The 27,405-nt window shown below is 44.2% G+C and overlaps 1 protein-coding gene and 1 pseudogene across 4 annotated transcripts in view; both read left to right on the forward strand.

Annotated features, from left to right (window-relative positions):
* KIF4B (kinesin family member 4B) overlaps positions 1-26,098 on the forward strand; it is a 52,487-nt gene extending 26,389 nt beyond the window's left edge. For 2 of the 4 annotated variants that reach the window (XM_055112824.2, XM_055112825.2), the window contains one exon: positions 20,604-26,098. In XM_055112824.2, the coding sequence (XP_054968799.1) occupies positions 20,604-24,125 (3,522 nt within the window). In that variant the 3' untranslated portion in view covers positions 24,126-26,098. Of the gene's footprint in view, positions 1-20,262 lie in introns of those variants that run through there. The other 2 variants (XM_055112826.1, XM_003828959.5) reach the window with 2 other exon arrangements.
* Positions 100-2,799, forward strand: LOC100978450 (cytochrome c oxidase subunit 7A-related protein, mitochondrial-like; annotated as a pseudogene).
* Positions 26,099-27,405: the final 1,307 nt, after the last annotated feature.

The following is a 27,405-nucleotide window of genomic DNA, read 5'->3' on the forward strand; positions in this document are numbered from 1 at the left end:
GTTCTTCTTCCCTGTCTGAGTGAGTCTTAAACCAATTGAAAAATAAGACAAAGGGCAGCTGCTCAGGCAGCAGATGCTGGAAGCCAGGCCCTGGGCATCATGCACTACAAATTTAGTGGCTTCAAGCAGAAGTTGGTGGGAGCATGGGCTTCGAGGCCTAAAGCCCACAGGGATTAAAGCCTGTGGTTTCCCTTCCCCTCCTTTCCCCTCCTCTACTCTCTCCTCCCCTCCCTCCCCACTTCCCTCCCTCCCCTCCCTGCCCCCTCCTCTCCCCTCTCCCCTCCCCTCTCCCTTCCCCTCTCCTCCCCTCCCTCCCTTCCCTTCCCTTCCCTTCCCTTCCTTCCTTCCTTCCTTCCTTCCTTCCTTCCTTCCTTCCTTCCTTCTTTCCTTCCTTCCTTCCTTCCTTCTTCATGGAGTTTCACTCTGTTGCCCAGGCTGCAGTGCAGTGGCGCAAACTTGGGTCACTGCAACCTCCGCCTCCCAGGTTCAAGCAATTCTCCTGCCTCAGCCTCCCGAGTAGCTGAGATTACAGGCACCAGCCCCCATGCCTGGCTAATTTTTTGTATTTTTAGTAGAGACAGGGTTTCACCATGTTGGCCAGGCTGGCCTCGAACTCCTGACCTCAGGTGATCCACCTGCCTCGGCCTCCCAAAGTGCTGGGATTACAGGTGTGAGCCACTGCGCCCAGCCAAGCCTGTGGTTTTCACAGAAGCATCACCTATATCGTGTTTGCCATGCCAACTAAACTGACCTCCAATTCCACTGCATGTGAATCTGCTGGGAAAAACAAAGTTCCAGAACTGCAGAAGTTTTTCGAGAAATCTGACAGTGTGACCATCCACCTGAAACAAGGCCTGCCTGACCAAATGCATTATGGGACAGCCATGGTGCTGAACTGTGGGAGGGACCATCTACTACCTGATCGCCCTCTACATGGCTTCACAGCCCCAAAACTAAGGAGTTAGTTAGGTTGCAGAGGACTGGTTTACTTTTTGGTGTAAACCCTTTGAATTTTCCTTTTTCCTTTTTTTTTGAGATGGAGTCTCACTCTGTTGCCCAGGCGGGAGTGCAGTGGCGCCATCTTGGCTCACTGCAACCTCCGCCTCCTGGGTTCAAGCGATTCTCCTGCCTCAGGCTCCCAAGTAGCTGGGAGTACAGGAGCCCGCTACCACACCCAGCTAATTTTTGTATTTTTTAGTAAAGACAGGATTTCGCCATGTTGGGCAGGCTGGTCTCAAACTCCTTACCTCAGGTGATCCTCCTGCTTCGGCCTCCCAGACTGCTGGGATTACAGGCATGAGCCACCTTGCCCAGCCTGATTTTTCATTTTTGATTGTTTCTGTTAATTTTTTTTTTTTTTTTACTTGGATGGCTTACTTAACATTATTGCAAGAAGAATAGAAAGATATGAAGACAGTGTTTCGGTTTGTTTAGGAAAAGCATGTGGCTTCAGAGCTCATTTGATGGTTAAAACTATCATTTAAAGAAGTGATGCCGTGCTCTATGCTTGTGTTCCTGATTTCCCTGGCGGTTCTGGTTGCCCACAGGCTTATTCACGTCAGTCTGTGCTGAGGACCTTAGGGACTTACTTGAGGTTGCATTTTTGAGCATGGGGTAGAGAAGCCTTTTTGGATTTGGATACAGCTGAGGAAAGAAGACGGAAGCCAAGGCCAGGAGCATAAAATGAGGGGCTCAAGTTAGTAGTCACCTTGGGGATTTTTCTATCTTGCAGTAAAATCTTAAGAGAAATTATCTGTAGTCTGCCTCTATTCATTGGGCAGTTCATTTCAAAGGGCTGCTGGCCTCATCTCTGATCTTTAGTGAAATTGTGTGTGTAATGGTGTGTATTTATTCCATGATGGGAACAGAGAACACCTGTTTAGTGTTGCACTTTAGACTGGTGTCTTCTTTGCTAATGCAGCTGTGCCACCAATTCTCCGTTATCTTTTTAAAATATTATGGCTTTAAATTATGACTTATTTTGACTGTGGAATAAATACACGAATGAAAAAAAAAAATAAGACAGAAGCCTGGGGAGATATAACTGATTTTGGAGATTAAAGGGATTTCATATTGCTGAACCCCCGAATGAGACTTCTCACCCCACCATAGACAAGGCTGGATCACTGGACAGCTGCCCAGATTGGGGTCTGTCCTTGATACACTTACAGTATGAGGGAACAGAGGCCATGCTAGCCCCTTGCAATAGGGCACGTTCCTAAGCCCACCAAACAGGTCAGGGACTCTGCCTCTAGGAGCGAAGCCAGGAATGGCCCTAGGGGACCATCTTCCAAATAGAAGGAAAGTCATGAGAGAGAGAGATGCCTCTTCACATTGTTTAGCTATAGGCTCATCCGAGTGGTCTCCATGACAAGGGAGGGGCTTCCTAGACAATGAGATAGCTGTCCTACTTCTGCCCCCATGTGGTCTGACATGGGGGAACGCCACTCTACTGCTGGGGACCCTTCCTTTTACATTCAGTAAGAAGTCCTTTGTTACAAAGGAAATAGAATAGCAAACAAATAAACACAAAACCTGGAAACAGCCTAATTTTGCCCAACATTAGGGGAATAAAGTAAATTATAGAATATCCATTCAATGGAATGGTAAGCCATTTAAAAAAGCTGTTTACAAAGGGCTTATAATAATGTGGGAGTTATGTGGCATTATGTTATAACATCAAATGAAAAAAGTATGATACAGAATTGCACATATAGTATGAACTTGGCTATGTTAAAACCTCGCTAAGATCATACATAGAAAAATGAACAATTTGGGAGGAAGTTTCCAAAATATTCACAGTGGTTGCCTTTTTGGTTAGTTTTTTCCTATAGCTTACAAATTTTCTATAATAAGCATGTATTTCTTTTGCAATGGAAAAACCCAGCTTTATTAAAAAAATAAAACTTTTTTATAATGGCAGAGGTTACTCATTATCCGTCAAATCAACAATTTAGAACTTTATAGATTCATAAGATTACAGAATGCTAATGCTGCAAGGGACCTTAGAGATTGTCCTAGTTTAAGAATTAAGACTGGGCGCGGTAGCTCACGCTGATAATCCCAGCACTTTGGGAGGCCGAGGTGGGCGGATCGAGATGTCAGGAGATCGAGACCATCCTGGCCAACATGGAGAAATCCCGTCTCTACTAAAAATACAAAAATTAGCTGGGCGTGGTGGCATGTGGCTGTAGTTCCAGCTACTCAGGAGGCTGAGGCAGGAGCATCGCTTCTACCTGGGAGGCGGAGATTGCAGTGAGCTGAGATTGCACCACTGCACTCCACCCTGCTGACAGGACGAGACTCTGTCTCAAAACAAACAAACCAAACCAAACCAAACAAAACAAATTAATTAATATATATATATTTTTTTTGGTGAGGGAGGGTGACGGATCCCCTTTAAGGATCTCCTAGGAACTATGGCTTACTTCCTGATAACTTTTTTTTTTCTGGGGTGGAGTCTCACTGTCACCCAGACTAGAGGGCAGCAGCGCCATCTCAGCTCACTGCAACCTCCGCCTCCCGGGTTCAAGCAATTCTCCTGCCTCAGCCTCCCAAGTAGTTGGAATTACAGGGACACACCACCAGTTCCAGCTAATTTTTTTGCATTTTTAGTAGAGACAGGGTTTTACCATGTTGTCCAGGCTGGTCTCGAACTCCTGACCTCAGATGATCCACCTGGCTTGGCCTCCCAAAGTGCTGGGATTACAGGCGTGAGCCACTGTGCCTGCCCTGTTCCTAAGAACTTAACACATTTAAACAACATCATTTAAGTTGCTTTTAGTTTCAAGCTACAGAAAGCCCTGCTCAAAGCTGCTTAAACAATGAAGAAAATTCATTGGCTCATGTAGCTAAAAACTTGAGCCACCTCTGCCTCTTAACAGTTACATCTCCACCACCTTGTCTCTCAACAGCTACAGCTGCAGAAAAATCTCATGCAATTGGTGGAACTTATCTTGCAGCTGGAATCTTAACTTTGAGAAAAATGGATTAGGTTTCCAATCTCTCCAGGTGGAAAGAAGACGAAATGGCAGTTAAGAAAGCCAAGCCACGGATTCTGCCATGATGGATGCACGAATACTATGAGAAAACAGATAGAGGAGCAATTGGTCATCAGTGTGGTCACTGTATGGCCTTCAACAAGCCCTTTTCTACTCTGGATCTCCATTTCCTCATCTCTAAAATGAGGCCGTTCAATTATGTGATTTGTAAGGGCCTCTTCAGTCCAGCTATTTCAGAAATTTGTGAAAGACACCCTAGCTCTGACCCAGAGTTAAACAATTTTCTTCCTGGGAGTATTATCTTCCCAGTCGACAGGCCAGCCCTACACATTTGAACATAATCATTAAACACCTGGCAAGAAGTGCCACCCCACATACAGTTTAATAATTCACATTCCAATCCAATTACTGTGAGTTTCATAAACAAGGGCTTATTAGAATATGGTCGCTTCCTCTGAGTAAGCAGGGTTTTTAGAAAGGAAATTACAATGATTATCTTCAAGATACAGGCATGAATAATATAATCATTCCTCCTCCCTCCTTGTTTTTATCGTTTCCTTTCATGCTGTCTCAGATGGGAGGTCTCTAGCCGGCAGCGACTCAAGGCAGCACCTCTCCCACCCGGGGCCCTTTCAGCTCCTGGACATAGTTCCTCCCTGTCTCTTCATTAGAACCCATCTGTCCTGGGTCCTTAGGGAGCTTAGGGATTTGTTAAGCGTCCCACTTATTATTTATTCATCTCTGATTTACTGTTTTTATTATTATACTTTAAGTTCTGGGATACATGTGCAGGATGTGCAGGTTTGTTACATAGGTATACATGTGGTTTGCAGCATGGTGGTTTGCTGCACCTATCAACCTGTCATCTACATTAGGTATTTCTCCTAATGCTATCCCTCCCCTAGCCCTCCAACCCCCTGACAGGCCTCAGTGTATGATGTTCCCCTCCCTGTGTCCACGTGTTCTCATTGTTCAACTCCTACTTATGAGTGAGAACATGTGGTGTTTGGTTTTCTGTTCCTGTGTTAGTTTGCTGAGAATGATGGTTTCCAGGTTCATCCATGTCCCTGCAAAGGACATGAACTCATCCTTTTTTATGGCTGCCTAGTATTCCATGGTGTATATGTGCCACATTTTCTTTATCCAGTCTATTATTAATGGGCATTTGGGTTGGTTCCAAGTCTTTGCTATTGTGAACAGTGCTGCAATAAACGTGTGTTCATGTGTCTTTATAGTAGAATGATTTATAACCTTGGGGTATATACCCAGTAATCGGATTGCAGGGTCAAATGGTATTTCTGGTTCTAGATCCTTGAGGAATCACCACACTGTCTTCCACAATGGTTGAACTAATTTACACTCCCACCAACTGTGTAAAAGCATTCCTGTTTCTCCACATCCTCTCCAGTCTGTTGTTTCCTGACTTTTTAATGATTGCCATTCTAATTGGTGTGAGATGGTATCTCATTGTGGTTTTGATGTGCATTTCTCTGATGACTAGTGATGATGAGCTTTTTTTCATGTTTGTTGGCCACATACATGTCTTCTTTTGAGAAGTGTCTGTTCACATCCTTCGCCCACTTTTTGATGGGGTTGTTTTTTCTTGTAAATTTGTTTAAGTTCCTTGTAGATTCTGGATATTATCCCTTTGTCAGATAGATAGATTGCAAAACTTTTCTCCCATTCTGTAGGTTGCCTGTTCACTCTGATGATAGTTTCTTTTGCTGTGCAGAAGCTCTTTAGTTTAATTAGATCCCTTTTGTCAATTTTGGCTTTTGTTGCCATTGCTTTTGGTGTTTTAGTCATGAAGTCTTTGCCCATGCCTATGTCCTGACTGGTATTGCCTAGGTTTTCTTCTAGGGATTTTATGGTTTTAGGTCTTATGTTTAAGTCTTTAATCCATCTTGAGTTAATTTTTGTATAAGGTGTAAGGAAGGGGTCCAGTTATAGTTTTCTGCATATGGCTAGCCAGTTTTCCCAGCACCATTTGTTAAATAGGGAATCCTTTCCCCATTGCTTGTTTTTGTCAGGTTTGTCAAAGATTAGATGGTTGTAGATGTGTGGTGTTATTTCTGAGGCCTCTGTTCTGTTCCATTGGTCTATATATCTGTTTTGGTACCAGTACAGTGCTGTTTTTGTTACTGTAGACTTGTAGTGTAGTTTGAAGTCAGGTAGCGTGATGCCTTCAGCTTTGTTCTTTTTGCTTAGGATTGTTTTGGCTATATGGCTCTTTTTTGGTTCCATATGATATTTAAAATAGTTTTTTCTAATTATGTGAAGAAAGTCAATGATAGCTTGATGGGCATAGCATTGAATCTATAAATTACTTTGGGCAGTCTGATTACTTTTGCATGTGAGTGGAAGAGTTTTGGGGGAAAAAGCAGCACAATGACAGTCAGTGGACTGTGTGCCTTTGGGCATTCATGACACTTTCTGGTCTCCAGAGCTCTATTTTTAAAATAAAGTGATTGAATTAGACCAGAAATTCTTAACCTGGGGAACATGGGCAGGCTTCAGAGAGTTTAAGAGTAAGGCTCAGTTATACATAGTAAGTTGGGTGTGTCAACATTCATATCCCCAGTTTCTTTTTCTTGTTTTGAGTCAAAGTCTTGCTCTGTCAGCCAGGCTAGAGTGTGGTGGTGCAACCTTGGCTCACTGCAACCTCCGCCTCCCAGGTTCCAGTGATTCTCGTGACTCAGCCACCCAAGTAACTGGGATTACAGGCATGTGCCACCACGCCTGGCTGATTTTTTTTGTATTTTTAGTAGAGACAGGGTTTCACCATGTTGGCCAGGCTGGTCTCGAACTCTTGGCCTCAAGTGATCTGCCCGTCTCGGCCTCCCAAAATGCTGGGATTACAGGTGTGAACCACCACGACTGCCCCCCAGTTTCTATTTAGGAAATAATGTGGTCCCTAGGGGCATGAATTCCATATCAGCTTCAAAGCAGAACAGGTGATCTAGCTAAGGCAATCAGCTCTCTAGGTATCCCCTCACATATTTTTTATTTTTATTTTTATTTTTTTAGAGACAGAGTCTCGCTCTGTCGCCTAGGCTGGAGTGCAATGGCGCAATCTCGGCTCACTGCAACCTCTGCCTCCCAGGTTCAAGCGATTCTCCTGCCTCAGCCTCCCGAGTAGCTGTGATTACAGGCCCCCACCACCACACCTGGCAATTTGTTGCACTTTTAGTAGAGATGGAGTTTCCCCATGGTGGCCAGGCTGGTCTTGAACTCCTGACCTCAGGTGATCCACCTGCCTCAGTCTCCCAAAGTGCTGGGATTACAGGTGTGAGCCACCGTGCCTGGCTATTTTTTATTTTTTAGGTGATGTCTCATTCTGTCACCCCGGCTGGAGCACAATAGTGCAATCACGGCTCACTGCAGCCTTGACCTCTCTGAGCTCAGCCAATCCTCCCACCTCAGTCTCCTGAGTAGCGCGAGGCACGTGCCATCATGCTCGGCTGATTTTTTGTTTGTTTGTTTGTTTTGAGACAGAGTCTTGCTCTGTTGCCCAGGCTGGAGTGCAGTGGCGCAATCTCGGCTCACTGCAAGCTCTGCCTCCCGGGTTCACGCCATTCTCCTGCCTCAGCCTCCGGAGTAGGGGGGACTACAGGTGCCCGCCACCACGCCCGGCTAATTTTTTGTATTTTTAGTAGAGACGGGGTTTCACCGTGCTAGCCAGGATGGTCTCAATCTCCTGACCTGTGATCCGTCCGTTTCGGCCTCCCAAAGTGCTGGGATTACAGGCGTGAGCCACTGTGCCCAGCCTAATTTTTGTATTTTTTTATAGAGATAGAGTTTCACCACGTTGGTCAGGTTGGTCTCAAACTCCTGGGTTCAAGTGATCTGCCCTGCTTGGCCTTCCAGAGTGCTGGCTGGGGTTGTAGATGTGAGCCACCACGCCTGGCCAGGATGGCACCTTAATCCACTATGAGTAGTGTCTTTATTAGAAAGAAGAGAGGCACAGAGGGGAGAATGCCACATGAAGACATAGAGACACACAGAGAAGATGGCTGTGTGAAGACAGAGGCAGAGATTGGAATGATGCTGCCAACAGCCACAGAACACCTGGGGCTACCAGAAGCTGGAAGAGGCAAGGAAGGATCCTCCCTTGAGGCTTGTGAGGGAGCATGGCCCTGATGACACTTTCAGTCTCTGGAACTGTGAGAACAGAAATCTCTGCTGTGTTAAGCCACCCACTCTGCGATTCTCTGTTACAGCAGGCAGCCTGAGCAGACTGACACACCGCTGTTGCCAGGAGAATGGAGGAAGGCAATTGGCGAGGCCCAGGGCACATGGTCACCCTATGTGTCATGCCCACTCAAATAACCAGAGCTGTGAGAGAGGGAAAGCTGGTCCTCTAAAGGAAAATCGAGGAGCAGTGTCAAAAATAGGAGAAATGGAACCTTGCATAGGCAAGAACTGGAAGTGTCCACTATAACATTTAATGCCCTATTTCGGCCAGGCGCGGTGGCTCGCGCCTGTAATCCCAGCACTTTGAGAGTCCGAGGTGGGCGGATCAGGAGGTCAGGAGATCGAGACCATCCTGGCTAACACAGTGAAACCCCGTCTCTACTAAAAATACAAAAACAAAATTAGCCAGGCGTGGTGGCGGACGCCTGTAGTCCCAGTACTCAGGTGGCTGAGGCGGGAGAATGGTGTGAACCTGGGAGGTGGAGGTTGCAGTGAGTCGAGATTGCGCCACTGCACTCTAGCCTGGGCAACAGAGCGAGATTCCATCTCAAAAACAAAGAAACAAACAAACATTTAATTCTCTATTTCAGGTCCTCAGCACTTCTTGCCTGAGTTCCTGATGGAATCGCCCAACTTTCCTTCAAGTTTTCCTCCTCTTCTCTTTCCATCCTATTTTATACAAGATGCCAGGTTATTATTCCTCAGTTTTGGTTGTGCTCTTACCACTCTCCTGTGCAAAATCCTTCGAAGCTTCCCCAAACCAACAGAAGAAAAATCCCGCTCTTTAAACTGACCTTGACAGGCACTTTCAGGCTGGCTTCCAGCACCCACCATCTCCATATGTAGAAATCTGACTTGCCCTCTAAAGCCTACATCAAATACTGTCTCCTCCAAGAAGCTTCCCAGATGTTTTCTTAGCTGGAAGTTTTTACTGGCCTCTGGACTTTTTCTCCATTTTCATTAAGGTACTTGTATTAGTTTGCCAGGGCTTTCATAACAAAATACCATAAACTGGGTTGCTTAAACAATATAAATTAATTTTTTCACAGTTCTGGAGGCTAGAAGTGCAAGATCAAGGCATCGACAGGCTTAGTTTTCCTGAGGCATCTCTCCTTGATTTATAGACAGCTACCTGCTTACCAGGTCCTCTCATGGCCTATTTTTTTTTTTTTTTTTTGAGACAGAGTCTCACTCTGTGGCCCAGGCTGGAGTGACACAATCATGACTCACTGCAGGCTCAATTTCCTGGGCTCAAGGAATGCTCCCACCTCAGCTTCCCAAGTAGCTGGGGCTACAGGTGCATGCCACTATGACTGGCTTTTTTTTTTTTTTTCTTTTTTTAAAGAGATGGGGACGGGAACAGTGGCTCATGCCTGTAATCCCAGCACTTTGGGAGGCCGAGGTGGGTGGGTCATTTGAGGTCAGGAGTTCGAGACCAGCCTGACCAACATGGTGAAACCCCACCTCTACTAAAAATACAAAAATTAGCTGGGCATGGTGGTGGGCACCTGTAATCCCAGCTACTCGGGAGACTGAGGCAGGAGAATCACTTGAACCCAGAAGGCAGAGGTTGCAGTGAGCCGAGATCGTGCCACTGTACTTCAGCCTAGGTGACAGAGTGAGACTCCATCTCAAAAAAAAAAAAAAAAAAAAAAAAAAAGAGAGATGGGAATCTCTCTGTGGTGTTGCTGGTCTTGAACACCTGGGCTCAAGTAATCCTCTTGCCTTGGCCTCTCAGAATTCTGGGATTACAGGCATGAGCCACTGCAACTGGTCTTTCTTCCTCTTATAGAGATTCCAGTCATACTGCATTACGGTCCCATCCTAGATGCCTCATTTTAATTTACTATTTGAAATCCTATACCAAATACAGGTGCATGGATTAAGGCCCACCCATATGACCTCGTGTATCCCTGAATACCTCTTTAAAGACCCTGTCTCCAAATAAGGTTACTGTCTGAGGAACTGCATGTTGGGACTTTGACATATAAATTTTGATGGGAGGACGCAATTCAATCCATAACAGCACTTAAAACTTCTTATTTTATTTTATGGATATTTGTGTACTTATTTTAACTCCCTTAGAAGATGGTAAGCTCCTTGAAGGCAGGAAGTATATCTTATCTCTATCCTTTTATCTCCCACAGTGTTTAATGGACTTTCTTGGACTTAGTAAATGCTCAAAATTTTTTGTTGAGTGAATGAATGGTATATAAAATAATTCTTGATTAATAATAATTTCTCATTTCCCAAATTTTATATTAAAAAACTATATAGTGGAGATAGCATTGGGCTTGATGTCAAAGACCTGGGTTCTTTTCCCAACTCTGTCACTTTCCAGTTGTGTGCACTTGAATAAGTCACCTAATCTCTCTGGGACTCCATTTCCTCATCTGTAAAGTGGGAATAATAACACTGTCCTGTTTGCTTTACAAGTCATTAATGAATATTAATAAAATAGTTTAGTAACCCTCAAAATATTTGGGGGCAACTACTATATACCAGGCATTGTTCTGGGCACTTGAGATATAATAGTGAACAAGCTGGGCCAGGTTCCTGTTGACAGAGGATTTTTCTCTTGGCCCCTTTGCTGGACTCACAGCAGTGGTGCCCTGTCTACTTGGCCTGCCGCACTCAGCCCCTTCCGGGAGGGAGCACATGAGCAAGCCAGTGTGGGATCTGGCCGGCCACTCTGAGCATGACACAGGAGCAAGCTCTGTGTGGGGCCCATGGCCAGACCAGGTTCAAGGGTGCCCATGACAGAGAAGCCCCAGAGGGAGTGTTAGGGTGCTAATTAGCTCTTTTAGTTTTGCCATACACAGCCTGATGGATGGTGGCATGTTACCAGCTCAGTTAGCCCCTCGCCCCATCATGTGGAATGGCTGCCCTCTGCTGGCAGGGGCAAAAGGCCAGTGTCATAGCCTTTTTGGGTACCCGTTCTCAGTGGGTCCCAAGCTCTTGTCCAGCATCCAAGAAGAATGAGGATATGCTGACAATCAAAGAGTGAGCAAGGCAGGGAGTTTTATTGAGTGATGAAACAGCTTTCTGTGGAGACAGGACGTTCCCCTAACCGAATGCGGGAAAGTCCCCCCCAGTGTGACTGAGTCCGGGGCTTTTATAGCCTCAGAATAGCAGGGGCAGGCCATAGGTGGTATTGGAAAAGGCAACATTTGATTGGTTAAGAGGCATTATTCAGAAAGACTCAATAGGGAAATGGTGGACAAACAAGAACAGAAGTTCTCACTCTGGCTTGTGGGTTTCATCTGGGACCAGCAGTCTGATCTTTCAGACTTCAGGCTGTTTTTTGGCTGGAAGGTGGGGTTTCACTGGTGGTCTTCCCCTATCTACCTGGACATTTGGTTGCCTCCTGCCACTATCACTGTCCTCATTCTTGATCTTGTGGTGAAATAGGTGATTAACAAGAAATTATTACTGTTGAGTACCCAAAACAATTTCAGAAAGTGCTAATTTCAATGCAGACTATAAAGCAACGTATGTGATAGTGGGGGCTTACCTCCTAGAAAGGGTGGTTAGGAAAGACCTCTCTGAGGAGGCATTTGAGCTGAGATGTGAAGAATGAGAAAGAAGTGGCTATTCTGGGGAGTGAGAGGTAGGAGGGATGAGTATTCTAGGCAGAGGGAGGACAAAAGGCCCCAAGGTAGGAGAGAATGAGTGTGAATATTCAAGTAAGCTAGTAGGGTAATGACATGTAAAATTTGCAGCTCAGTCAAATGCAAGGCTTCCCACCCATCACAGAAAGACCCTAGGGTTGGGGTTTTATTTCTGACTCATCCGTGGTGTACAGCTGGGGCATCACTTCCCACGTATGCAGGCTTGGGCATATCACCTTGCCTCTCATGGTTTCTCCTTCCCTGCCCTGCCTGGCTGCCAGTGTTAGGAGGGGGTCAAATGTGGCCACATGGGTAAAGGCACTTTGAAAATATGAAGCACTGTATGTTTTCCAGGTGGTATCATTATTTGAAAACAAGTTACCTGCGATTAGGGATTTGGACTTTGAATTCTGCAAGTAGCTTGCTGATCAAATTTTCTGAGGAGAGCTGCAGTCACCCCAGCTCAGAGCTCAAAAATGCCTGTCTCAGGCTTTTCAAAGCAAATTGATAAGAATTAAGTAGAGGTAGCTGCAGTGATGTGAAAGCTGTGTTTTGTGGGGGTTGAATTCTAACTTTCTTGCCTACTGAGACTCTACACACATGATTTGGTGTGAGTAACCCCCCTGTTTGGGTGCTTGGATGCCTATTAAAACTATCTTGGGGTCAGGTCACTGTGTGTGTCTGTGTGTGTGAGATTTTACATTGCAATAGAATATTCCAGAAAAGAGCCATCTGCTCAGATATTTTAAGCATGCCACTGCCCCCAGAACTGATGTGATTGAACATTATACACATACATCTTGAATAGTGAAATTGCACCCAGGCACATATAAATTACAGTAACAGAGCATTCTTTTTTTTTTTTTCAACATCCTTTCTTGATGAAAATTCTTTTTTTTTTTTTTTAATTATACTTTAAGTTCTGGGATACATGTGCAGGATGTGCAGGTTTGTTACATAGGTATACACGTGCCATGGTGGTTTGCTGTACCTATCAACCCATCATCTACATTAGGTATTTCCCCTAATGCTATCCCTCCCCTAGCCCCCACCCCCCGACAGGTCCTGGTATATGATGTTCCCCTCCCTGTGTCCATGTGTTCTCATTGTGAGAACATGTAGTGTTTGGTTTTCTGTTCCTGTGTTAGTTTTCTGAGAATGGTGGTTTCCAGCTTCATCCATGTCCCTGCAAAGGACATGAACTCATCCTTTTTCATGGCTGCATAGTATTCCATGGTGTATATGTGCTACATTTTCTTTTCTTTTCTTTTTCTTTTTTTTTTTTTTTTTTGAGATGGAATTTTGCTCTTGTTGCCCAGGCTGTGGTGTAATGCATGATCTTGGCTCACTGCAACCTCTGCCTCCCAGGTTCAAGCGATTCTCCTTCCTCAGCCTCCTGAGTAGCTGGGATTACAGGCATGTGCCACCACACCTTGCTAATTTTTTGTGTTTTTAGTAGAGATGGGATTTCTCCATGTCGGTCAGGCTGGTCTCGAACTCCTGACCTCAGGTGATCTGCCCACCTCGGCCTCCCAAAGTGCTGGGATCACAGGTGTGAGCCACCGTGCCTGGCCAGTGTGCCTTATTTTCTTTATCTAGTCTATCATTGATGGGCACTTTGGGTTGGTTCCAAATCTTTGCTATCGTGGATATTGCTGCAATAAACATACATGTGCATGTGTCTTTACAGTAGAATGATTTATAATCCTTTGGGTACATACCCATTAATGGGATTGCTGGGTCAAATGGTATTTCTGGTTCTAGATTAACAATTATCCATCCACTCAACAGATATTTATTGAGCATTTACTATGAGCAAGTCGCTGAGATAAACAAACATGCTCTCAAGTGGGTATCTGTTTCTATTGGTTGGACTCTTGGTCTCTGTCTGTCTGTCAGTTTCTCTTTGTCTCTTTCCCATGTTCTTCCCTGCCCCCTTCACTTATGGATTTGCCTCATTGGAATCAAGATCCATTCAACTAGTGGGGCTTCCATAATTGAGGCTTGGGGCATATCAAATGGAACAGCTAATGGTGACTTTTTTTTTTCCCAAGGCAGTTTATCAATTATGAATGATCAGGCAATCGCAGATCAAAAGAGTCCCATTTCCCCAAACGATGTAGTAGATTTTAGAATGAGATGAAATGAAATGGAGCTAAAAGGTATTTTTAAAAAGAAGGCTAAGGAATTTGGAGCTGGAGGTATGAAGCTCAGGATCAAGGAGACTTCTTGCTTTGGTTTCAGAGTCTTGGACAGCTTGTGCATAAACTGGAGGGCCGGCAGCTGGAATGACCAGGACGCCTAGGTGCTGGGAAGGTTAGCAGGCTGGTGGTTGCAGGCCACTGCAGTCTAAAGAGTGATACTGACTTAACATCAGCAGCGGGACTGCTTGCTTTCTCTGCCTCAGCCCCTGTTGCAATTTCTATGCCATCTATGTGGCCTGGACCTTGTGATTTTCAGAGATGAGAGTGCTGCTGGGAAGCTTCCCTGGACACCCCCTAGGAGGAAGAGTTATCCTTGCTGCTTTCCTGGGTTTGCTCATCCAGGGGGATTGTGGCAGCTGTTGTGATTATTCTCTCCATGTCTGTCTCTGTTCGCTCTCTGTCTATATTTATATCTGTCTCTGTCTCTGTCTTTCTGTTTCATCCTCTCTCTCTCTCAGACAACCCCCCACCACCTGCTGCAGTAGCTTCACTTCCCAACACACCTAGAAACCCACACATTCTCAGCTATAGAGACAAGGAGGACAACCCATGGAAGCACATTGGGCCAATTAGTGAGGGAAATTGATGACTATAAATTTTATGAATTCAAAAAGTTACTGAATAATACATGTTCAACACAGAAAAATTAGAAAATATAGGTAAACAAAAAAGCAAATGAAAATCACTGAGTGTATAAGGAATTTTTAAATTAAATACCAGTTTAAAAATATGAGAAAAGAAATCTATGAATGAAAACCAAATACTCAAACGCTTCAGAAGGGCATGAAATAAGGAGTGAGATCCTCTGTTGCTGGACCCCCAAGTCCCCTTCCCTTGAGACAAAAAATTCCAGAAATTTACTCTACCTGCACAAATGTATGTCTCTATGCATATGATCTTAAAAGAAAACCACAAATGGGAGCATAATGTTATTATTGTATTTTTGGTAGACATGGGGTTTCTCCATGTTGGTCAGGCTGGTCTCGAACTCCCAACCTCAGGTGATCTGCCCGCCTTGGCCTCCCAAAGTGCTGGGATTACAGGTGTGATCCCAGCACCTTATTATTCTACTTAATAAATTCCAAATACCTTTCCATGACAGCACATATGGATAAATTGTGAATATGGCAAATATACCTTAGTCATTGAGTGCCATGTTATGAGTACCATGTTAATTTGTGAATATCATGAATTATGAATACCATGTTAATTTGTGAATATCTCTGGAATACATATTGAAGCAACAAAGACAAGAAAAAAGGACACTCGGCACTACTGGGAAATGATACTTGATTATTTAGAATTTATCACATTTGCGTTATCTTTGTGGAAGGATGTGACAAATGAATTAATTTGCCTTTTCTCTAAACTGACCACTCCCATCACACAAATGCTCTGTGCACTCTGAATCGCTGCCTGTCTTTGATGTCAGCAGTGACACAATCCGCAAACCTTCATGGCATTTGGACTCATTGTGTTCAAGGACACAGAGCCAGAGCAGGGCTGCTTCCCTGGGGCCTAGATGGTGCTGGTCTTGAGAGCAAGTGTTCAGGGAATGGGCCATGCTTACTAGAGTTGAGCACTGATGGACAAAGGGGCCAATATATTTTTTAATAAACAGATTTTTTATGACATGTGGGATCTTCTAAAATGGGGAGCTCAGAGCGGGGCCCCTCCTGCCCAGGTCTATGGGTGGGACTCTACACTGGCATGACCGCACTGGTTGTTAAGATATTGAATTCTGTTCATACAGTTGGTAATAGATGCTGCTTTGCATCCCAAATGATCTCTCCCCGTGACTCCCCCTACCCTGGCCCTCCCCAGAAACCACCTCCCCTGCCCTCCTCATGATCCAGCAACTGAAAGGTTAATGCCGAGAACAGCAAAGGGCCTCTAGAACATGGCTCCAGAGGTGTTGCTGTGCCTATTTCTGTTGGCACAGAAGGGATGGAGGATGTGCTGATCAGGTTGTTACATATTTTTATTATTACCCCTACTTATGAGTAAATATTCAGTGAATACCATGCCCTTGTTTCTCTAAAGACAATTTTGTGTCAGAGACCACCGATGATAAAAACAAGATGGGTACTATGAGAAAACAAAGCCCAGGTGACAAGCTGGGATGCTATAGGTCTCATCCATTTCATCAGGTGGCACACTGAGAGCCACCTTGACCACTTTGGTTTCTCTGGAACAAGCATCTTTGGCAGGAACCCAGCGGCAAAACAAACTGGAGTCATGAGGGGTGATTACCTTGCAACTGCTGCTTGCCACATTATCTCAAGAGTGATGCTTAGGATTCTGAAAACACCCTGCCTGGGGCCAAGAGTACATCATTTAGAAAGACATGGAGTTGGTGCCATTTTTCCTCTTCGTCTACAACTCCAATAGATACGTCCCTTTTCCCCTTTAAGAAATGTGGCATTTAGGGTATTTAATTTAATTGGGTGGATTGGGTAGAAGTAGAATAAGTTGCTTTTCCCTGTCCTTAATTCTGTTAGGTAACCAGGGACCAGTTGGAACAAAACCAAATCTGATTTACCAAAGATAACATCTGTTAGCATGTTTTCTTCTTCCGGGCTTTTTTTCTATGCATGTAAATATAAATAAGTTGCTATACTTTTACAAAATTGGAATTATTATGTTTTATATAGTTTGTATTCTATTTATACGTAACATTATATGGAAAGCAATGGCCAAATCATTAAGTATTCTTCTAGGACAGGATATTTAATGTTTATATAATGTTTTATCACAGGGCTAAATCAACATTTAACACTTTTATTTTGGACATTTAGGCAATTTTCAATTTTTTGCTAATATAAGTAACTGTATGATAAATAGTCACATCTTTTCACACATCCTTTCCTTAGAATAAGGAATCTCAGCTTCAGAGATACTCCTTTTTAGTTCATATGCCAACTCTCTATCTTAGTTGCCACCATTAGGTTTAATTTCTCCCACAGCTTTTTTATGGCCTCTGGACTAAGCACCTCTTGAATTATCTCTGAACTCTCAGTAGCTTTATAGAAATAATCTGGAAGCTGACCAGCAGCTCTAGTTTCTGGGCACGTCTGATTTACAGATTTCCTAGACATGGGGCAGATACTGGCCATTGCTGATGGCTCCATAGTTTGTATGGGTAGTGTAAGCATCTAATAGGAGATGGAATCTTTTTTCTCTTGGCCTACTTCTATCCTCCTCCTCCCTTCTCTCTTCTTCCTCTCTCTCTCTCTCTCTCTCGCTCTCTGTCATCTTTCTCGCTCTCTCTCTGGAAAAGACAGATTGGCATAACCTGAGTCAGATACTCACATCTGGATCCGTAAACCATAGGCCAGATAAGGTGGGTTACACTGAAGAAATATAGCAACTTCTATAACCCTATGCATAATGAGAAGAAGAAGAAATTCTTAGAAAATAGTGACTGGGCAAACAAGGCAACAGGGTCCAAAACAATTGGGTTTGATAAGGGAGGGTTCTAATCTATGGTCTGCTAGAAACTTGCTGAGCCACTCAGTCTCCTTCGCTAGGACTCAATGTGCTCCTCTTTGGAATGACACAGTTGGCTAGGTGTGGTGGTGCATACATGTAATCCCAGTACTTTGGGAGGTTGAGGTGGGAGGATCCCTTAAGTTCAGGAGTTTGGGACCAGCCTGGGCAACATGGTGCAAGCCCATCTCTGCCAAAAACAAACAAACAATTGAACAAAAATTAGCCAGGCGTGGTGACATGCACCTGTAGTCCCAGGTACTTGGGAGGCTGAGATGGGATGGATGATCACTTGAGCCCAGGAGGTAGAGCCTGCAGTGAGCCATGTTCATGCCACCGCACTCCAGCCTGAGTGACAAAGTCAGACCCTGTTTCAAAAAACAAAAAAAAGTAAAAAAAAAAAAAAGACACAGTTTGGACTGACTGATTCCCAGATTCCCTCTAGGTTCTTCGTTTGTTGGTGGTAAAGCCAAGGCTCCAAACTAGGGCTTCTTCCTCATGACATATCTCCTCCAGCTAGCAGCCTTCTCCAGTCCATGCTGTTCTTTTTGATGAGTTCCCTGGCTTCCACCTCCACTCCACCAGGCCAGAATGAAGACACTGACCTTTGCAGTTAACTTCCAAGAAAGATGTGTGTGTTTCTTGCTTTAGGCTGTAGGTGAAATATGAGTAAATGGAATTTGGGGTAATCATTTTTCCCTGCTGACTCTGTGATTGCATTGTGATTCCAGAACTCTTTTTCCTTTAGAGAATGTGAGATATTGGAAAGCCCTTAGAAGTCATTTAGTCCAGCAGTTCTTAATCTGGATTCTGTGAACCTCTGAGGTCTGGGAACACACTGAAATTAGAGGAAGAATGTGTGTATGTACATTTTTGAATCGGTAGAGGAGATCAATTTTTAAAGCCAGCTTATTTTTAACAGAGATACAATTAAGATCTTAAAATGTACACATTAAATATTCAATTTGTAAGTTTCCACGAATATATAACTTGAGCATCCATCATCCAAAACAGGACCTAAAACATTTTCATCACACCCAAAGGGCACCCCTTATGTCACTTTCTAGTCAATCCTCCCCTGCCCCCCATTCCCCCAGCAATCACTTTCTGACTTCTATTTCATATGACCACAGTTTATTTTTTTCTTGTTTCAGAATTTCATGTGAATGGAACTGTACAGTTTTTGCTTTTTTGTCTTGTATCTTTTGCTCAACTTTTTTTTTTGTAAAAAGACAACATTTTTTAGATCAGTTTTAGATTTACAGCAAAATTAAGAGGAAAGTACAGAGATTTCCCACATGCCTCCTTCCCCCAGACATGTTATCAACATCCAGCACCAGAACGGTACATTTGTTATAATTAATGAACATACACTGACACATCATTATCATTCAAAGCCAATAGTTTACATTAGGGTTCACTCTTAGCGTTGTACATCCTTGTCAGCATTTGATGTTGTCAGTGTTCCAGATTTTGGCCATTCTAGTAGGTGTGTAGTAGTATCTTATTGTTTTAATTTACATTTTCCTGACCAAATATGATGTGGAGCATCTTTTCATGTGCTTTTTGCCATGTTTATATTTTCTTTTGTGAGGTGTCTGTTAAAGCCTTTGGCCCATTTTAAAATCAGGTCGTTCGTTCACTTATTGTTGCATTTTAAGAGTTATTTGTATATTTTGGATAATATTCCTTTATCAGATGTGTCTTTTGCAAATATTTTCTCTCAGTCTATGGCTTCTCTTCTTATTCTCTTGACAGTTTTGTTTGAAGAGCAGAAGTTTTCGATTTTAATGAAACTTAATGATTTATTTCATGGATTGTGCCTTTGGTGTTATATCTAAAAAGTCATCTCACACCTAAGTTCATCTAGGTTTTCTCCTATGTTATTTTCTAGGAGTTTAATAGTTTTGCATTTTACAGTTAGGACTATGATCCATTTTGAGTGAATTTTTGTGAAGGCTGTAAGGTCTGATTTTTTTTTTTTTTAACATGCAGAAGTCCAGTTGTTCCAGCACCATTTGTTCCATTTGTTGAAAAAACTATCTTTGTTTCATTGTATTGCCTTTGCTTCTTTGTCAAAGATCATTAAACTATATTATGTGGGTCTATTCACTGTATCTAAATGGTCTCTCTACTCTAATACATTGGTCTATTTGTCTATTCTTTTGCCAATACCACATTGTCTTGATTACTGTAGTTTTATAGTAAGTCTTGAAGTTGGGTAGTGTCAGTCTTATGACTTTGTTCTTCTCCTTCAATATTATGTTTGCCATTGTATTTTTTTTTCCTCTCTATATAAACTTTAGAGTCAGTTTGTCAATATCTATAAAACAACTTGCTGGGATTCTGATTTGAATTGCATTGAATGGATAGATCAATTTGGGAAGAACTGACATCTTTACAATATTCAGTCTTCTTATCCATGAACATAAAATATCTCTCCATTTATTTAGTTCCCCTTTGATCTTGTTCATCAGAGTTTTGTAGTTTTCATCACGTAGATCTCACACATATTTTGTTAGGTTTATACCTATTTCATTTTTTAAGTGCTAATGTAAGTGGTATTGTGCTTTCAATTCTGAATATCACTTATTCACTGTTGGTATATAGGAAACCAATTTACTTTTGTGTATTAACCTTGTATCCTTTAAGTTTATACTATACTCACTTATTAGTTCCAGGACATTTTTCTGTTGTTGGTTAAAAAGAAATTTCTCGATTTACCCTCCCCTTCCCACCGTGCTGGCCTGAGCGCGCGGACGAGCGCGCTCCGCCCTCGGGCCGCCTGCACTGCAATTGGTTGGTGTCTCTGGGAGGGATTTGAAACTTGGCGGTTAAAGCTCCGGCTGGGACAGGGCGGCGGGAGACCCCCGGTGAACGGGGAAGGGACATTTAGTTTGAGACGGTGCTGAGATAGGATCATGAAGGAAGAGGTGAAGGGAATTCCTGTAAGAGTGGCATTGCGTTGTCGCCCTCTGTCCCGCAAAGAGATTAGCGAGGGCTGCCAGATGTGCCTTTCCTTCGTGCCCGGGGAGACTCAGGTGGTGGTTGGTACTGATAAATCCTTCACCTACGATTTTGTGTTTGACCCCTGTACTGAGCAGGAAGAAGTCTTCAATAAAGCAGTAGCGCCGCTCATAAAAGGCGTATTTAAAGGATATAATGCAACGGTCCTGGCCTATGGGCAGACTGGCTCTGGAAAAACCTATTCAATGGGAGGTGCATACACTGCGGAGCAGGAGAATGAACCAACAGTTGGCATTATTCCTAGGGTAATACAACTGCTCTTCAAAGAAATTGATAAAAAGAGTGACTTTGAATTTACTCTGAAAGTGTCTTACTTAGAGATTTACAATGAAGAAATTTTGGATCTTCTATGCCCATCTCGTGAGAAAGCTCAAATAAATATACGGGAGGATCCTAAGGAAGGCATAAAGATTGTGGGACTCACTGAGAAGACTGTTTTAGTTGCCTTGGATACTGTTTCCTGTTTGGAGCAGGGCAACAACTCTAGGACTGTGGCCTCCACAGCTATGAACTCCCAGTCGTCCCGATCTCATGCCATCTTTACAATCTCCATAGAGCAAAGAAAGAAAAGTGACAAGAATAGCAGCTTTCGCTCCAAGCTGCATCTTGTAGATCTCGCTGGATCAGAAAGACAGAAGAAAACCAAGGCTGAAGGGGATCGTCTAAAAGAGGGTATTAATATTAACCGAGGCCTCCTATGCTTGGGAAATGTAATCAGTGCTCTTGGAGATGACAAAAAGGGTAGCTTTGTGCCCTACAGAGATTCCAAGTTAACTCGACTGCTGCAAGATTCTCTAGGAGGTAACAGCCACACTCTTATGATAGCCTGTGTGAGTCCTGCTGACTCCAATCTAGAGGAAACATTAAGTACCCTTCGCTATGCTGACAGAGCAAGAAAAATCAAGAACAAACCTATTGTTAATATTGATCCCCACACAGCTGAACTTAATCATCTAAAGCAACAGGTACAACAGCTACAAGTCTTGTTGCTACAAGCCCATGGAGGTACCCTGCCTGGATCTATAAATGCGGAACCATCAGAGAATCTACAATCCCTGATGGAGAAGAATCAGTCCCTGGTAGAGGAGAATGAAAAATTAAGTCGTTGTCTGAGCGAGGCAGCTGGTCAGACAGCCCAGATGTTGGAGAGGATCATTTTGACAGAGCAAGTGAATGAAAAACTGAACGCCAAGCTAGAAGAGCTCAGGCAGCATGTGGCCTGCAAGCTGGATCTTCAAAAGCTAGTGGAGACTTTGGAAGACCAGGAATTGAAAGAAAATGTAGAGATAATTTGTAACCTGCAGCAACTGATTACCCAGTTATCAGATGAAACTGTTGCTTGCACGGCTGCAGCCATTGATACTGCGGTAGGACAAGAAGCTCAAGTGGAAACCAGTCCAGAGACAAGCAGGTCTTCTGACGCTTTTACCACTCAGCATGCTCTCCATCAAGCTCAGATGTCTAAGAAGGTGGTTGAGTTGAATAATGCCCTTGCACTGAAAGAGGCCCTAGTTAGGAAGATGACTCAGAACGACAACCAACTACAGCCCATTCAGTTTCAATACCAGGATAACATAAAAAATCTAGAATTAGAAGTCATCAATCTGCAAAAGGAAAAGGAAGAATTGGTTCTTGAACTTCAGACAGCAAAGAAGGATGTCAACCAAGCCAAGCTAAGTGAGCACCGCCACAAACTTCTCCAGGAGCTGGAGGGTCAAATAGCTGATCTGAAGAAGAAACTGAATGAGCAGTCCAAACTTCTGAAACTAAAGGAATCCACAGAGCGTACTGTCTCCAAGCTGAACCAAGAGATATGGATGATGAAAAACCAGCGGGTACAGTTAATGCGTCAAATGAAAGAGGATGCTGAGAAGTTTAGACAGTGGAAGCAGAAAAAAGACAAAGAAGTAATACAGTTAAAAGAACGAGACCGTAAGAGGCAATATGAGCTGCTCAAACTCGAAAGAAACTTCCAGAAACAATCCAGTGTGCTCAGACGTAAAACGGAAGAGGCAGCAGCTGCCAACAAGCGTCTCAAGGATGCTCTCCAGAAACAACGAGAGGTCACAGATAAGCGGAAAGAGACTCAGAGCCATGGAAAGGAAGGTATTGCAGCTCGAGTGAGGAATTGGCTTAGAAATGAAATTGAGGTTATGGTCAGTACTGAGGAAGCCAAACGCCATCTGAATGACCTCCTTGAAGACAGAAAGATCCTGGCTCAGGATGTGGTTCAACTCAAAGAAAAAAAGGAATCTCGGGAGAATCCACCTCCTAAACTCCGGAAGTGTACATTCTCCCCTTCTGAGGTGCATGGTCAAGTTTTGGAGTCAGAAGATTGTATTACAAAACAGATTGAAAGCCTAGAGACTGAAATGGAACTCAGGAGTGCTCAGATTGCTGACCTACAGCAGAAGCTGCTGGATGCAGAAAGTGAAGACAGGCCAAAACAATGCTGGGAGAATATTGCCACCATTCTGGAAGCCAAGTGTGCCCTGAAATATTTGATTGGAGAGCTGGTCTCCTCCAAAATACATGTCACCAAACTTGAAAACAGCCTGAGACAGAGCAAGGCCAGCTGTGCTGACATGCAGAAGATGCTATTTGAGGAACAAAATCATTTTTCTGAGATAGAGACAGAGTTACAAGCTGAGATGGTCAGAATGGAGCAACAGCACCAAGAGAAGGTGCTATACCTTGTCAGCCAGCTGCAGCAAAGCCAAATGGCAGAGAAGCAGTTAGAGAAATCAGCCAGTGAAAAGGAACAACAGCTGGTGAGCACACTGCAGTGTCAGGATGAAGAACTTGAGAAGATGCGAGAAGTGTGTGAGCAAAATCAGCAGCTTCTCCAAGAGAATGAAATCATCAAGCAGAAACTGATCCTCCTCCAGGTAGCCAGCAGACAGAAACATCTTCCTAATGATACCCTTCTATCTCCAGACTCTTCTTTTGAATATATCCCACCTAAGCCAAAACCTTCTCGTGTTAAAGAAAAGTTTCTGGAGCAAAGCATGGACATTGAGGATCTAAAATATTGTTCAGAGCATTCTGTGAATGAGCATGAAGATGGTGATGGTGATGGCGACAGTGATGAGGGGGATGATGAGGAATGGAAGCCAACAAAATTAGTCAAGGTGTCCAGGAAGAACATCCAAGGGTGTTCCTGCAAGGGCTGGTGTGGGAACAAGCAGTGTGGGTGCAGGAAGCAAAAGTCAGACTGTGGTGTGGACTGTAGCTGTGACCCCACAAAGTGTCGGAACCGCCAACAAGGCAAGGATAGCTTGGGCACTGTTGAACAGACCCAGGATTCCGAAGGCTCCTTCAAACTGGAGGATCCTACTGAGGTGACCCCAGGATTGAGCTTCTTTAACCCTGTCTGTGCCACCCCCAATAGCAAGATCCTGAAAGAGATGTGTGACATGGAGCAGGTGCTGTCAAAGAAGACTGCTCCAGCTCCCTCCCCTTTTGACCTCCCAGAGTCAAAACATGGAGCAACAGAATACCAACAAAATAAGCCTCCAGGGAAGAAAAAGAAACGAGCTCTGGCTAGCAACACCAGCTTCTTCTCTGGCTGCTCCCCTATCGAAGAAGAGGCCCACTGAAGTTGGAGTCATCATCTCTACCCCCAATCTGGCTTGGGAGATGCTTTCAGGTTGCAGCCAGAAGGGGTTTTTTAAATGACTTCTCTGGATTTCAGGTTTCTTGCCGTTGAAAAAAGGAACAAAGCATTACTAAAAAGAAGGTGACCTTTGTTGGATGTTGTCCCTCAGCCTCCATCCCCAGACTACTGCTCTCTGCTCTCTAGAAGGCTGCTAAACCACCTGCTGAAGAGAGAACAAACTGACTTTCCTAATGACTCATCAGGAACCAGTCCTCAGTATGATCAAGTTCATTCTTATTTGTGAGCAGTTCAGGCTATCTCCTGATGGGGATGAGGCCAAGGCTTTCTTATCTTTTGGTTGTCTCTGCTTAATGGAGGAGCCTGGCCTAGGATGGCGGTCTGGCTCAGATCTTTCACTCCACCTCGGGAATGGGGTTGTGATCTTTCCTGTCCTGACCCCCTCTGAATTGTAAGTGTTTCAATAGTACTCTTGATTGTATGCCATGTTGTTGAAGTAAATGAATTATTTTTAAATGTTAAGTAAATAAACCTTAGCCCATCTACTGTTAAAAAAAAAAAGCCTCATAGACTATCATGCCATCTGTGAACAAAGATAAGTTTTGTTTCGTTTTGTTTTTGAGACAGAGTCTCACTCTGTTGCCCAGGCTGGAGTGCAGTAGTGTGATCTTAGCTCACTGCAACTTCTGCCTCCATGGTTCAAGTGATTCTTGTGCCTTGACCTCCCAAGTAGTTGGGATTACACACTCATGCCACCATGCCTGGCTAATTTTTTGTATTTTTAGTAGAGACGAGGTTTTGCCATATTGGCCAGGCTGGTCTTGAACTCCTGACCCCAACTGATCTGCTCGCCTCAGCCTCCCAAAGTGCTGGGACTACAGGCGTGAGCCACTGCACCTGGCCATTAACAAAGACGGTTTGATTTCTTCCTTCCCAATGTGTATACTTATTTCCTTTTCTTGTCTTACGACGTGAGCTAATATTTTCAGTACAATGTTGAAAAAAAGTGGAGAGAGAGGACATCCTTGACTTGTTCTGTATCCTAGTGGGAAAACTTCCAATTTCTCACCATTAAATATGACGTTAGCTGTAGGTTTCTTGTAGATATTCTTTATCAAGATAAGTTCAACTTTGTTCCTAGTTTACTGAGAGTTTTCATCATAAATGGGTATTGGATGTGTCAAATGCTTTTTTTGCATCTATCGATACGATCGTGTTAATTTTTCTTTTTTAGCCTGCTGAGGTGATAGATTACATTGATTTTTGAATGTTGAACCAGACTTACATACCTGGGATGCATTCTACTAGGTTATGGTATATAATTCTTCATTTCATTTTCTTATGATGTCTTTGGTTTTGATAATATAATCACATCATGTTTTCTGAGATTCATTCATGCTGTTGTGTATATTAGTAGTGTTACGGGATCTCTGGGGTGTAGATTTTTCTGGCCAGAAACCTCTGTGGCCACAGCACCTTTGCCTGGGTTCTTGTCCAGCGTCCAGGAAGAATGAGGTACACAGACAAGTGAAGGGTGAAGAGTTTTATCTAGTATTAGAACAGCTCAGAGTGGGTAGCTCCCTCTGTAAGCAGGTTGTTCCATCAACTGTTCAGCTCTCGGCAGAGAGGAGACCCTGGAGAGGGTGGCTTCTCTCCGCAGACAAGTCATTCGGATGTCTCTGCAGGTCTCTGAAGCTCTCATCTGAGAGGGTCGCTCCTCTCTGCCGGCAGGTCGTTTCTGTAGCTCTCAGTGGAGAGAGTACTACTCTCTGCACCGGTCGTCCCATCACCTCCAGCTATCAGCAGAGCGAGTGCTCTGCTCTGCAGCTGGTTGTCCCCTCGTCGTCTCTCTGCCCTCTCCCTCCTCTGGCTGTCCTCCGGCCTGCTCTGGCTGAGCGCCTAGGGCTTTTATGGACCTCAAAGGGGAGAAAGTATGTGCTGATTGGTCCATGAGCGGCCATGGGGAGCCGGAAGAGGCACTACGAGTTCCCACTCCAGTCTGCGGGCCTGGCAGCCCAGCCCCCAGCCTTCAGGCCCTCTCTGGCCTGAGGGTGGGGCCTTACTGGGGACCCTGTCCCCTTCTGCCAAGGAATCAATCTGCCTCCTGCTGTCATTCATGGCCCCGGGGCTCGGCCCCAACCCTTGCTCTGAGACCAGAGCAGGGCAAAGAGGGGCCAGACAGTGGAAGCAGACACCTCCCGAGCCTGCAGGGACTGGGAGTGGGGTGGGGGTGGGGTGGGAGACTTCCTGGGGCCCCGGAGGGTGCAGGCTGCAGAGATGCCTGGGTCCTGCGCCTGGGAGGGCGGCCGCAGCTGCTCCCGGGAGCTTCCGCCCCGCCAACTCAGCCCAGCTCATGCCTGCTTCCTGGAGTGGGAGGCCCAGGTCTGCAGCTGCTGGTGTGGCAGATGCTTCTGCACCCGGGGGTGCAGATCCTGCCTGTCCCTGGCTTCCCCAAGAGCACAGTGAGGCTCGGATCCACAGCTGACGTTTGGGCGGCTGTATCTCCAGGAGGGCGGGGCTCCTGCCTGCTTTGTAGAGCAGGAGGCCTGGGTCTGCAGCTGCAGTTTGGGTGGCTGCAGCTCCACGGAGAGCCCCCATCTCAACTCAGAAGGGGCAGGGCTCCCACAGACTCCATGGAATGTGCAGCCCCAGTCCCTCTTCCCTGCTGCAGCCGGCATGATGGCAGCAGCCACTGCCATCAGTAGTTGGTTCCTTTATATGGCTAAGTAGTAGTCAATATTATGAATATATAACAATTTGATTACCATTCTCCTATTGGTGGGTATTTGGATTATTTCCATTTTATGCTATTATGAATAAGGCTGTAATAAATATTCCTTTATGAGTCATTTTGTGGACATATGTTTTCATTTTTCACGGATTAATATTCAGGAATCGAGATGTTGGGTCATAAGTAGATGTATGTTTAACTTGAGAAGAAACCGACAAACAGTTCTTCAAAGTACCTGTACCATTTTTATACTCCCACCAGCAATGTAAGAGAGTTCGTTTTTCCACATACTAGTGAACACTTGGTATGGTCAGTTTTTGTAATTTTAGACATTCTAATGTATGTAAAATGGTATCTCATTGTGGTTTAAATTTGCATTTCTCTTATGACTAGTTTTATTGAGCATAGTTTCATGTGCTTATTTGGCCAGTTGGAAAATTTCTTTCATAAGATATCTGTTTAAACCTTTTGCCCATTTAAAACCAGTTTGAATGACTTGTTACTTGGAAATAAAAGAGTTGTCATCAAGACA

The sequence above is a fragment of the Pan paniscus genome, chromosome 4 (assembly GCF_029289425.2).
Source record: "Pan paniscus chromosome 4, NHGRI_mPanPan1-v2.0_pri, whole genome shotgun sequence".
Classification (NCBI taxonomy): Eukaryota; Metazoa; Chordata; class Mammalia; order Primates; family Hominidae; genus Pan; species Pan paniscus.